Consider the following 13,795-nt stretch of genomic DNA (forward strand, 5'->3'; position numbering starts at 1 on the left):
GTTAGTAGAGAAGGACGCCCTTCCGTTGTGTGCGACGTCAAACATCGCACCCCGTACGTCGCCTGTGTAAGCGGGGTCGTGTACCAGATCCCCCTGTCCTGCGGCAGGGTGTATATTGCTCAAAACGGGGCGTTGTGTTAACGTAAGGGCAAGAGAACATTCCCTTTCTTTGCGTTCCTCGCCCTCAGGAAACCTAGCGGTTCATTGTGACAGGTGTGGCTGCACGCCGTCATTGCGTGACATAAAGATTTTGCCTCGTCACAAAAACAAAACTGCGAGGGAGATAGACGAAGCATATTTTATCGCGGCTATCGGAGCTGACACGAGTGTGAGCGCTCCTTCGGTTGCCCTTGCAAATGACGAGGTGGATTTTCTAAGAAAGTGTGGCAGGTTCGTGTGACGGAGCGTGGGCGTGGGTGATGCCGCATGTTATTGGTTTGATTTGTTTGCTCTCTCCCCTTCCTCCTTTCTGTGTTTATTTCTCTTTCTTCAGAGCAATAAACTTTCAGTTGTAAGTCAGGGCCTTGTCTGTGTGTTTCTTCGACCTCGTCCTACGTCCTTTTTGCGCTGTTCCCTCCAAACATTATGTACCACCAACTAGCCCAACTACATGCCTTGCTCCAGACAAGCCGGATTCTGTCCGATCGGCGTGCAGTGACTATCGTCAACACTGTATAGTGGATATGCTGTGTTATTGGATACCTCTCTCAAATCCTGTTTGGATAACGCGGCACCGTGGGGTAGGTACATTATATGTTGTTCGATTAATGAGACTCGTTGAATTTCATGTTGTGAGCGGGAAATACCCATGCAGTTCGGCTATCCTGTGGTGTGCTCAAATATCTTCGGCAGTTAAGACCTTTGTAGATTGACACGGCTGAGTGTATGGTGCCGTAAAAAAAATCAACATAAAATGAAACAAACATTCTAGTTGCATATGTTCTCTCGCGCACGGACTCACCAAAAATAGCTTTAATTTGTTTGTTTTTGTTCCCAAAAATAGTGCAATGTTTTCTTAAAAACATCGAGAAATTCTCTTCGCCATAGAACACAAAGCAACAAGTAAAAGGAGGCAATTTAGCCGCCACCAGCACCCGGAATTGCGCCTACGCAGGCTGCCACAGCCTACTGACGGGAAAACCCACAGCCCAGCGCAGTCGGGCAACACTGACGTACTCTCAGAACCAGGACCGCGCGCTGTAAACTCGTTCGAGACAGCCGCTGGAAAGGTCTATAGACCCTTTCCACAAGGGCGCAGCCATCTTGAATGACGTAAATTCTGAAATGCGGTAAAACATCGTTTTGATTTCTCCACGCCGCTGGAAGGTGTTTACGAAAAATGCGTAATTATCACACGTTCTTGTTTTGCCTCACCTATTTTTTATGGCATATGCCTGGTTGAAGCGTTTTAATATTTTTTCGTTCCGCATACGAGAGACAGAGCTCACGTGACTGAGAACGACAGGAAACAGAAAACGCCTATTACCTGCTGTGTGAAGTCACGATGTCATACGCCCACTGAGCTATTCGTTTGCGACAACGTTGTTGTAACACTCAGTTCGGAAACTCATCCTGGAAACCCGGACCGCTTGCATCCACCGAGACCAAACTGGATACGATAACACCGGCGCCCTTTAGCGACGAGTCAAAATATGAAAGCTGTTATACGTGGCTTGCACATGGCTTCACTTCCGATGACCTCCAGAGAAAACGGAAAGAAGGAGCTCCCATCTTATCAGGATCCTCCTTTGTGCCTCCCGGATTTGCACAGGCGTCGCTATTCTCCTCCCAGAAGACTGTAGAAGATTAACCTGTCACTCAAAATTCTTACAAAAGTAGCTTCCCTCTGATCCTTTTACATGGTGTTCAAAAGTATGCGATGTGACATCAGTGCAAGAAGCCTATATATTGCTACTGCAAAATGGCACTGCGAGATGGCGCCACCAGCCTTTGGGCGACGCAGCCGTGCAGTTCCCGGAGTGGCCGCTACAGGAGGAATGGCGGCGTTGCAACCGCCTTTTGTTTGGTTATGGTGCCTGGAGAGCGTCTCCGACTGGTGTGTTTAGCGTCCTATGGTGCCCATACATTAAAAGTGGTCCCGAAGTGGCGACAAATGACGTCACAAAAACTAGAGTGTCATGCTGTTGCATGTCACAATCCTGGCGGTTGGTCATAGAAATGCTAGCGAAAAGCACAAGCGAACGCGTGAGTGACTGCCGTCAGGGCGTCCCAACTTGTGGCTGCCGAAGCTTCCGTGAACTGTCACATTGGAGAGCGACCTGCCGCAGAACAGGCGTCTGCCACCTAAACCACCGTTGCTGGGACACCACCAGGAGCGCGACCGGCAACAGCATGACACTTTCATGATGTCATCAGGCGGAAATCGAGGGTCTACTTTTTTGGATGTGGTAAACACACCAGTCGGAGACGCGTTCCAGGCACCATAGTTCGGTTGTCGAGTACGGATCGGAGAAACTTTTTCAAAGTTAGGATCTATGGCAGTTTCCCAAACAGAATTGTTTTTGTAACGTTGGTTTGTGCGTTATGATCCGCCTCGTGAGGTCGTGTGATCACATGGGGAGTTACGCTTCATCATTCGGAAGTCACTTGTGCGCGCCGACGTAGATCCCCTGAATCATACTTAGTCGCGCTGCTTGCGCTCCCTTTCATATCCTCATTTTGGCGCGTACCAAAAGCATCGGGCTGCGGATCGCACGGTCCGGGGTTCGATTCCCACCGAGTCGATTGATAAATCTCGCAAATGGAAGCCATGCTCAGTTAAAAGTACGCAATTAAAAGTACATAATTATAACAAATAATTACTTATATTTAATTATAGCGGAGCATGGCTTTTATTTGGATGCTTATGCATTGCCTGCTATGGACTGAGTTTCACAGGTGGGTCTGCGTGCAATGCTTTTTAGTGGCGCTCGAGCTTGAAAGTCTCCAAACCCGTTCTCTGTTAATAAGCCACGCCATGTGTTTCTTAAGACGTTAGTCCTCAAACTTCTGTTTCTTACCTGGGAAGCGACGATCTTCGTTGGGTCACTGACATCCAAAGAAAATACCACAGCGAACGCTTTCTTCTCCTCAAAGGTGAACTTGACAGTGGCTTCTTGCAACGTGGACGGGCAGGATGGACCTCTGTTGACACTGAACGAAGTCTCCGTCAAAGCTGGAAGCGTTTTCTCGACGTGAATCTGGGAATCAAGGAAGCACGCACACACGAGCAACGTTACAAGCACTTCTTTGTGTACCTGGTAAGTCTCCAAAGGCTGTCAACGAGGATGCGTAAATAGGCGGATATGAATTAAAATCTACACTATATATGGTGTTTTATTGTGCCGTTAGTCCGCCATTTTATTCTTATATCTTAGCGTGATGAAACCAATAATCATCTATGCACTACATATCTGATTGTGTCAAATGAATCTTGGAAGTTCTTGTCTTCGGCACGCGCCAGACAGCTCACAGAAACAAAATAATGGACGTATTTCATGGTCAGCAAAAATCACAGCCCACGTCAGATTAAATTACAACCCGTCGACTGCTCGCTCACGACTTTCTTGGCCAAGTGCGCTTTCCCAGTGCACAAATATGGCACTGAGCGTGCCGAGAGACGCTTTGCTGCAAAGTGCTGCAAAGGTATTTAAAAGGGCCATGCAACAAATTTGGGTAGGAATGCTTCCACTTTACATAAATTTACTGGTGCTACTATGAAACAAGTATACTCACAGGCAATGCTACTGACCCTGAAGCTTCTTTGCTGCCTCGTAATTTCAAGTATATAAGCGGACGCTTCCTTTCAGTATCTCTTTCGCAGAACTAGATGACGAAGTTCTGGGGATCGCATTGCTGGTGTTGTAAACAATGCGATCCGCGGGATTTCGTCATCAAGCTTGCGATCTCCACGGTGACGATATTTAAATGCGGCTCATACAGCGGGCATAAGCACTGCTGGAGCATTCGATTTGGGCTCGTGACAATCAAGGCATCCACATGCAATAGACCGATCTCACCAGTCAGTTTAGCTACGCCACCGCTGCCGCAATGCATCGAGGGAACTTTAGTCTTTCTGCACGTGCCACAACCTCGCTGGAGGCCTGCGCGCGCATGGCACGAGATGTTTCGGGCACTGCCGCCTGCCTCCTGTGAACTAAAGTTATGGTGGCTTCACAAATGCGCCGAACGCTTAGTAAGATCGGTCTATTAGGTAGTGTGTGCAACTAACATTATGGCCGTGTTCCAAAATTTACTCGATCTTACTCCAGGGGAAGGGTTTTGTACCCTAGGCGTTTTAAAACCTACCCGCGTTCAGCGTTTTTCAATCTGTGCTGTCACGTGATACGATCCGCCAGAGTAACTCGGATCCATTTGGGTAAGATTTGGAACACAGCCTATGTGTAACTCAGCCTGTACCCCGTGTTTTCTCAACCCTAGCACGGGGCTACGATAAACATTTGCGGCATACATATAGTCGGCTGCAAATCACGTGACGGCTTGTTCTTGCTGCGGTTTGAGGCGGTGAACGCTGCTCGTTTTTCTCGATTCTTTTCTGTGACTGCCATTCCGTGGAGAGAAAAAAAAAGCTCACGCATGTTTTATAGGATACGAATGTCAAAGAGTTAGTCTAAGCGTTATTTACTGACAGTGCAAAAAATGGTTGCTTTGCTCTTTTAAGCATTTCAATAAGCCTCTCGGAAATCACCCGAACACCTTGGACCATGCTGCGAGTGCAGTTACACGCACTGCACGTACTAACGTCTGCAGGGGTAACTCTTCTAAAGCAAAAACCGAAAGCAAATGGCACTTTTGACGTGCGTTTGTTAACGCTTTATTTTGAATACTTCGAGTCTTGCATGCTGATAAGTCGAGCGCGTGGAGTGCGTGTTCTCAGAATTCTCCTTGGTGTATGGGTAGCTTGGCCAAGTGTCTATTCTTTTAAAGGAGCAGTGCAACGATATTCAATTGGAATGTTTTTCACTTGACACGAGCTTACTGGCACACCTGGGACTGAAGGATACTCACACGCAACGCCACTGGCCAAGAAACTCCTTTGTTGCGGTGTAATTTCAAGGACAAAAGCGATCATTTTCATTCAATCTCTCCTTTGCAAAATTTGATGACGTAACGTGGGGATCGCAGTACACCCAAGTGACGATATTTGAATGCGGCTCATAGATTGGACCCGAGCATTGCGTGGGCACTCGACTTGGGCTCGTGATAATTGCCAGCTCGAGAAGCATTCGGGTAATGACCCGTGTCCAATCGCTGCAACGACGACAACAGCCGAGCCATAACAATGTCTGGAACTCAGCGCGTGTCCTGCGCTTTGCCAACCCCAGCGCGTGGCTATGATCAACACTGGCGGCATATAATCGGCTCCAGATCACGTGGCCGCTTGTTCTGGCTGCGAGTTGAGGGGGTGAACGGTGCTTGTTGTTTTTTCAATTTTTTTCTGGGTCTTCTATTGCGTGGGGTGAAAAGCGAACGCGTGTTTCATAGGTCACTAACGTTATGGATCCGTTTTAAGCGGTATTTGCGCAAAGCACAAAAATTGTTGCATCGCTCCTTTAAAGGGGCAATGCAACAATTGTTTGTAGTTTCGGCAACTGCCGCTTAGAATTATTCCTTGACATTCCTAAAGTATGGAACAAGCGCTGGTTCTTTTTTTTTTCTCTCTCTCTCTCTCTAGGCAATAATAGTCGCAAACAAAAATTAAAAGAAAAAAAACAAGCAGCATTCTTGACTCAACGTGCAGCCAGAACAGGCGGCCACGTGACCTGGATCAGATTATATGCCGCCAATGGCTGCGTTTGCATGGATGCGACCGTAGCGCATCGAATCGACATTTGACTGTTTTGAATGGTAGCAAATGAGTAGAAGAGAAAGACGTAGGAAGACAGGCTGCCGTGCGGTAGTCCCTGCTCGATTCGATGCGCTATGATCGCATTCATATAGCCTATGTTTGTCCTAGCCACGTGCTGCGGCGGGAAAAGCACAGAGCACGCGCTGAGTTCCACATATAGTTACGATTCAGCTATTCCCGTTATCAATGGGCACGAGCCGCTACACGAATGCATGATGAGTCATTAGGGAGTTCTAGAATAACGTACGCAATTTTAGCGCACGCTGGCGCTAAATTTAGCGCTTGCGTTAGCGCGCGCTACGCGAGAGAGGTTTAGAATAGGGTTTCTCCGCCACGACGCAAAAGCCCAAGCCTCTCTAGCGCTTCCAACGCCACCAAGATACAGTCCAAATTTTTATTTAACGCACGAATGCTGTAACTTGAGAAAAAAAAAAAGTTTTTTTGGTTCAGAGTAACACTTTAGTTTTGTTTAAACATGAGAATGCGGCGCGACCGGTCGACCGCGGTCGTGTCCGCTTGCGTCGCCTCGGCAAGAGATTTCTCGTGTACTGACCTCCGCACATCGTACCTTCGCCGAGAAATGTTTGCGCGTCGCAAGCATCAAGTTGCCGGGGGTCGTTGGCCATCTTACTGGGTTTTCCGAACCGAGTCCAATGTCGTCCCGTATTGAACATCGCAGTCGTAAGGATGTCGCCGACGTTGCGCTCAGGGCGCCGCCGAAGCGGCCGCAGCCATGGTCCGGGGAGCCGCCATTTTTAATGGTCCTCGTCTTGGCTTTAGCCAACTTCTCATTACAAATCCTCCTTGGAGAAGCGCAAAGACGCTTTGCGTACGCCCGCAATTTCCGAAAAATATCGTACGCTAAAATAGCGCACGCAAAGCGCAAAACGTGGTCAGCGTTCGGCACATGCGCAGTGGTGACGACGCTATTCTTTGCGTACGCAAAGCTTTAGCGTGCGCTATTCTAAAACTCTCTATTGATTGTCAAGAGCCGAAATGGAATGCTGATGCAGAGCTCGTGTCCACGGTATGAGCCGCATTTCCAGGGGCACCGACCGGGCAGTTATCCTCGCCGAGGTTTTTTTTGGGACCCTACTACCCAGAACACAACTAGCGATTCGAAATTCGTTTTCTTTCCGCCCGAAAAGAGCCGGTCAACAATTGACCGGTTTCAGGAGCGCTCACTCCCTTTTCCATGGTAGCATGTCGTTCCAACTACAGCGTACCAAATATATTCAAAGTCGTGGGTCATCTAAGGCACACATTCACTATTAAAAATGGAAAAGAATATAAACCCCCTTTTTTTCCCCCTTTTTTTGTGGCTTCCAAGAAGCTTCAAATACGATGAGAGAAAAAAAAACAATTTTTTTTTTCACAGCTTACGGTACATGTGTTAGGTCATTCTTAATATGGCGACGTACCGCAGGCTGGACGACGCGACGGGGGCGCACTACACACCTACATTAGGACGGACGTTGGACCGATACTTCGGAACTGTTTTTCGCTACCGGACAATCAACCTTCGAGCGCAGAATAGCGAGCGGAAGGGAAATAAGTTCAAACCAGTCGCACGACAAACGGCGCACGCAACTTCGTTGTCGTCTGCTACACACGCCAGAGAAGCGGGGGAACATATAAGAAACTGGGCAGCGACTGTGCAGCGGTAGCCACATGACTTCCGGCGACCCCCTCCTCCTTGGTACGTGTAGTCGGCCATGAAACTCCATGGTCATGGTTCAGTTTCGGTGTCGGAGCAGTAAGTTTTCTTCCTTTATTAAAAAGATACGTGACTCTGCAGCAAAATATTGATTGAGTAGTGCCCTGACAGCATAATAAATCGCCTAACAAAAAGCAAAAAAAAAAAAATTGGCGTGTTAGTGTTTTTTTGTTTGTTTTTCTGTCACCGGGATGATCGCAAATCTTGAAAACAAAATCCTGGATATTGTCACGGGTGGTGACCAGAATAACAATAAATAAACAGGAAGAACTAAACGTTTAATGTGGCGAACTTGTGCCAAAACAAAAAGAGAATAGAAGATAATAACAAAGCGTCGCGAGCGTCGAGGTCGGCGAGACAGCAGAGTCGAGCGCTGGGGCGAAACTGACTCGACAAGGTCGCGGGCGGCCTCTTATCTAGAGTGAGTCACTATCTCGAAGATTCGGCGGAGAAGGTTCGAGCGTAGCGCGCTCGGGGCGAGAATGAACAAGCACTTTCTAGAACAACAAAAACAAGGATGAACGATAGTTATGTCCGCAGCAAGAAGTTCCGGGTCGTCTCGTTGAAGTGCTCCCATGTCGGCATCTGTCACTGCACCGAGAAAACGGGCGTCGTCGTCGTCGCCAGAGCTTCAGGGAGGAGATTCGACTGGGGCCCTAGACAAACAGTCGGCGTCGTTATGCTTGCGGCCAGACTTATGCACAATGGCCACGTCGAATTCTTGCAGTCGCAGACTCCAGCGAGCGATGCGTCCTGACGGGTCCTTGAGGTTGGCGAGCCAACAGAGAGCGTGGTGGTCCGTGACAACGCGAAACGGGATCCCGTACAGGGACGGGCGGAACTTGGTTAACGCCCAGATGACAGCGAGACATTCCTTGTCGGTCGTCGAGTAATTTTTCTCTGCCTTGGACAGTGCCCGGCTTGCGTAAGCGATCACCCTCTCTGCTCCGTCTTGTCTTTGGACGAGTAGCGCGCCGAGTCCGGCGTTGCTGGCGTCCGTGTGAACTTCCGTTTCCGCTGATGGATCGAAGTGTCCGAGGATAGGGGGAGACTGGAGTCTTTCCCTCAGTCCGTTGAACGCTTGTTCTTGCTCCTCCCCCCACTGGAAGTTCACGTCGTCCTTGGTCAGATGCGGGAGCGGTGCAGAAATCTTGGCAAAATCGCGAACAAAACGCCTGTAGTAAGCGCACAGTCCAAGAAATCTTCTTACGGCTTTCTTGTCTGATGGCTTGGGAAATTCTGCAACAGCAGATGTCTTGGAAGGATCAGGGCTTACACCCTGAGCACTCACGACATGGCCCAGGAATTTGAGCTCGCCGTAAGCGAACCGACATTTTGACGGCTTTAGTGTCAGTCCAGCATTCTGGATAGCCTGTAGCACGGCTCGCAAACGTCTCAGGTGCTCGTCGAAGTCGCTTGCGAATACCACGACGTCGTCGAGATAGACGAGGCAGCTTTGCCATTTCAAGCCGGAAAGAACGGTGTCCATTACGCGCTGGAACGTCGCCGGTGCTGTGCACAGTCCGAACGGCATCACTTTAAATTCGTACAGTCCGTCCGGCGTGACGAAGGCAGTCTTCTCACGATCCCGTTCGTCGACCTCGATCTGCCAGTACCCACTCTTCAGGTCCATCGACGAAAAGTATCGGGCATGGCGCAGCCTGTCCAGAGTGTCGTCGATGCGTGGCAGCGGGTAGACATCCTTTTTCGTTACGGCGTTGAGTCGGCGATAGTCCACGCAGAACCGAAGAGTCCCGTCTTTCTTTTTCACCAGGACTACCGGTGAAGCCCACGGGCTGCTTGAGGGCTGGACAATATCGTCATCGAGCATTTCTTGGACCTGCTTCTGGATGACCTCTTTTTTTCACGGAAACACGGTACGGCGACCGATGCACAGGAAGCGCGTTGTCTTCAGTGACAATTCGATGTTTCGCAACGGTCGTTTGGCGCACCTTTGACGACGTGGAGAAGCACTCATTGAACTCGGCGAGAAGGTCACTGAGTTGTCGTCGTTGTGGGGTAGGCAGGGTTGGGTCGATGTCAAACTGCGAAGGCGGCGTTGTCTTAGGTGGCCACGAAGAGAGGTCTTCTGATATTCCGGCGATTGCGGCTGCGTCCGGGAGTTCCTCGGCGTGGCCCACGGCGGTGCCTCTCGTAAGGTGCTGGGCCTCCTGTCGGAAGTTCGTTACGAGTGCGACAGTAGTGCGTCCGTCTTGGAGCTCCGTGACGCCTCTTGCGATGCCGATCCCTCTTCCTAGAAGCAACTGGAGGCTTCCTTCGAGCAAAACGTCGCCACAGAAAGTCTCATCGACCCCGACGGGTACGAAAACACTTGACTGCGGCGGTAGGTTCACGTGGTTTGCGAGGACTCGTACCGCGGATGACGTCACTTTGGGGTCCTCCTGTGGTGGAGCAGGTTTTCGAAGCGTCAGCCGGTTTGCTCCGAGGTCGATGACGGCGCCATACTCGCAGAGAAAGTCCATTCCGAGGATAACGTCCCTCGAACAGTCTTGCAGAACGACGAACTTGACAGGGCACGTCTCACCGTGGATCTCGACGCGAGCAGTGCATCTCCCGACCGGTGTGACGAGGTGCCCTCCGGCGGTTCGTATCTGAGGTCCATCCCACGGCGTCGTGACTTTCCGAAGGCGGCGGGAGAGCCTCCCACTCAAGACTGAGTAGTCTGCTCCAGTGTCCACGAGCGCTAATGCGTCGTGGCCGTCGATGACGACGTTTAGGTTATTGGACACCGTTGCAGGGGCGTGGTTTCGATCTCTGGTAGCGTTCGAGTGGGGGCCCTCCGACGTTCGTGGAGGATCTTGGCGTCGGTCGTCTTCGGCAACTCCACCTCCAGGGGTTGCCGCGAATAGTTTCCCCGGCGAGGAGCGAGGGGCGACAGGCTTTCACGTCGGGGTCGGTGCATCGGCGAAGCTGGACGTCGTGGCGACGGCGACCGGAACTCTCGGCGGGACGTAGGCTCGGGGGACTGAGGTCGTCGCAGGTACTCGTCGATCTCCCGAGGGCGTTCACCATAACGGGGTCGCGGGTCGTTCGGGTGGAACCCGCGAAGCCCGAGTCGTCGGTATGGGCATCGGCGGTAGGTGTGGTCCGCTTCCCCGCAATGGAAGCACAGAGGGCGTCGGTCGGGCGTTCGCCACACGTCGGTCTTGCGGGGTGCGCGAGGCTCCGGGCAGGCGTACTGGACCTGGTCGTCGTGGTGTCGGTCGTGCTGCGGCGCAGGAGACTGACGTCGGGGCGGCGCGACATAGGTGCGACGAGGAGGAGGTGGTGGCCGTCGAGCCACTGCGGCGTAAGTCAACGTGGGCTCCTCGGGGGCTGCCACGACGACGGGAGCCTCTTTCTGGAAGGTTCTCTGGACTTCTTCCCGCACAACCTCGGCGATGGAGAGTGAGGCCGGGCGTACTGCAGCGGGCAGGAGCTTCTTGAGTTCCTCCTGGACGACTTCACGGATAATTTCACGGATGCCGGGGAGGGTGGTGCCAAGGTCGGATCCGGATGTCGCCAGAGTGGTTACGCCGGGGTGTCGCTGGTAGTGTCTGGCGCGTGCTTGTAGGGCTCGTTCCATATTCGTCGCCTCCGTGACGAACCCGTCGACGGTTGTCGGGGGATTGCGAATGAGGCCGCCGAATATCTCACTTTTCACACCCCTCATCAAGTGGTGCAGCTTCTTCTCCTCGGTAGCCTGAGGATCGGCGCGGGCGCTCAGGCGGAGAACATCCTCAACGAAGCTGGTGACGCTCTCATGTAGGTCTTGGGTCCTTGTTCGCAGGAGATCTTCGGCCCTCTCACGTCGGTGTTGGCAGGCAAACGTCTTCTTCAATTCTTGCTTGCACACCTCCCACGACGTCAAAGAAGCCTCGTGGTTTTCCAACCAGTGCCTCGCAGTTCCTTCCATCGAAAAGTAAAGGTTCTGCAAGCAGTGCTCGGCTGACCACCCGTTATGGCGGGCCACCCGTTCATAGTGTTGCAGCCAGTCCTCGATGTCCTCGTGTGCGTCTCCGTGGAACGGCGTCGGAGTTTTGGGTGCGACGGGCAGGTATACGACGGCAGGAGCAGCCGGGGCCTGCGCCTGGTCGGCCATCGTCGTCTTCTACGGCTTGGGCTTGTCCAGTAGCAAACCGTATTCAGGATCCTCTCCCTTGATGCGCCGGCTGGTCCGAGTTTCGGATTCCGCGGGGAGTGGTCTTCTCACTGGGCTTGGTACCGGACTTGCACTGCGGGATCTTGGAGGGGAACGCTGCACAGGCATGCGGTACCCCGCACCTCCACCAAAATGTCACGGGTGGTGACCAGAATAACAATAAATAAACAGGAAGAACTAAACGTCTAATGTGGCGAACTTGTGCCAAAACAAAAAGAGAATAGAAAATAATAACAAAGCGTCGCGAGCGTCGAGGTCGGCGAGACAGCAGAGTCGAGCGCTGGGGCGAAACTGACTCGACAAGGTCGCGGGCGGCCTCTTATCTAGAGTGAGTCACTATTTCGAAGATTCGGCGGAGAAGGTTCGAGCGTAGCGCGCTCGGGGCGAGAATGAACAAGCACTTTCTAGAACAACAAAAACAAGGATGAACGATATTTATGTCCGCAGCAAGAATGAACGAGAACTTTCTACAAGTCCGTGACCCTGCGCGCGGCAATATGGCATTGTTGACAACGCCAGCAATGCGATCCCCACAACTTCGTCATCAAGTTTTGCAAAGGAGTCGGAGTGAAATAGAACGTCAGTTTTTATTCTCCTCAGCCACAATTTGTAGCTCCCAAAACGACCTACATATTATTCGCTTAAACGCCCATAAAGTCAAGAATAAAATATTTATATGATCACACTTTTTTTTATTGTTACATAGCGTGGAGTCTTGCGAAAAAAAGAAAAATAAACTCCTCGCGTTTATTTTACCGCGGAGCACAAAGAAACGAGTTGTGAAAATTTACAGAAGGAACCCAAGAGCATGAAAGCACGGTTTACGTTAGGCCTCGGAAGTGCGCTCTGCGTTGTGATCCTGACCATGTGGACGTCACCTGCAATGTACCAACTAAAAAAAGCTTTTTTTTAATTTTTTTTTATTTACTTTAACCGTTGGCGGTGCCTTCCCATTAGCTTGGTTCTTTTCGCAGATGGTTCAAGCTCGCCCTCCTAATGCTCTGCGGAAAAGTTGACGCCCGAGTTTCGCACATAAAAGTTTTCACTAACTTTAGGCAAGTAGAGCATAGTCTGCAAATTTTCAAAACACTTTTCTGAACTAACCTGGTCTGCGGCACAAACTTTCATATAATCGAACCCCGAAATCATCGCGCCATAATATATCGTTAACTGATTTCACTCTAAGAAATACCTACGCGTATACTTCCCTACCAATGATGCGGAGAGCCAATAACTCTACAAAGCGAGACGTGCGCAAGAGGAGTAAAAATAAATATGTTTCAGGCCAAATATTTCTTTATAGAAGGACATGGTGCCGAGAAAACGTCAACCCCAATGCCCATACGTACATCGCAGTGCTGCGTTAAATCGGCTTTTGGGATTGCTGCGCTCCTTCCACTCATCTTGTCGTGACCATCTTGCAACGTGCACTCCGAGAAAGTGGACACGCGGGCGTTATTAAGAGTCCGAAAATGTTTTCGATCGAAATGCGTTGGGCCGAGGGAGCTGATCGCAAGAAAAATTTTTAAAGATTCAATTTTATATTGCTCTCGCTACTACGACAAACTCTAAGCATTATAATCACTTGAAGACAAATGAGAAGTTCACATGATACGCTTTCTATAAGAACGAAAAAAATAGAGTAATTCAGTCGCACCCATGCAGTTGCTATCGAAACAAAACTTACCATGCCGACGCCAATCTCGTGGTCGAAGTTTGGAGGACCAGAAACTTTGATTGGGCATGGTACGGTGTTCACAAACGTCACTTTAGTGAAGCCCGGCGCGATGGCTGGCTCCTCGAGGCTCTGCAAAAACAAAAAACATGTTTTAATAACCGTCGGCTCTTATGACCGTTTTTAAAGAAGGAACCGGAGACTGGTAACCTGAGCACGCGCAGTGCTCGGCTTTTGGAACATCAAACCTTCCGAGAACCCTAAGGCATGATGCTTATGTGGCTCGTCCTTCAGGCATATGTTTCCCTCAGGATTAAATTAGATCGGGCGTTAATCTGCATTACCGACAAAGGCACGGGCGCGAGAGCGTGG

The 13,795-nt window shown here is 50.6% G+C and overlaps 1 protein-coding gene across 2 annotated transcripts in view; it reads right to left on the minus strand.

Annotated features, from left to right (window-relative positions):
• LOC8041128 (solute carrier family 15 member 1) overlaps window positions 1–13,795 on the minus strand; it is a 340,827-nt gene that overhangs the window by 30,775 nt on the left and 296,257 nt on the right. For both annotated transcript variants that reach the window (XM_040218270.3, XM_029975228.3), the window contains 2 exons: window positions 13,436–13,555; window positions 3,021–3,200 (listed from right to left, as the gene is read on the minus strand). In XM_040218270.3, coding sequence (XP_040074204.1) covers window positions 3,021–3,200; window positions 13,436–13,555 — 300 coding nt within the window. The remainder of the gene's footprint in view (window positions 1–3,020; window positions 3,201–13,435; window positions 13,556–13,795) is intronic.

This window comes from Ixodes scapularis, unplaced genomic scaffold (assembly GCF_016920785.2).
Source record: "Ixodes scapularis isolate PalLabHiFi unplaced genomic scaffold, ASM1692078v2 PGA_scaffold9__187_contigs__length_104089568, whole genome shotgun sequence".
In the NCBI taxonomy this organism is placed as follows: domain Eukaryota; kingdom Metazoa; phylum Arthropoda; class Arachnida; order Ixodida; family Ixodidae; genus Ixodes; species Ixodes scapularis.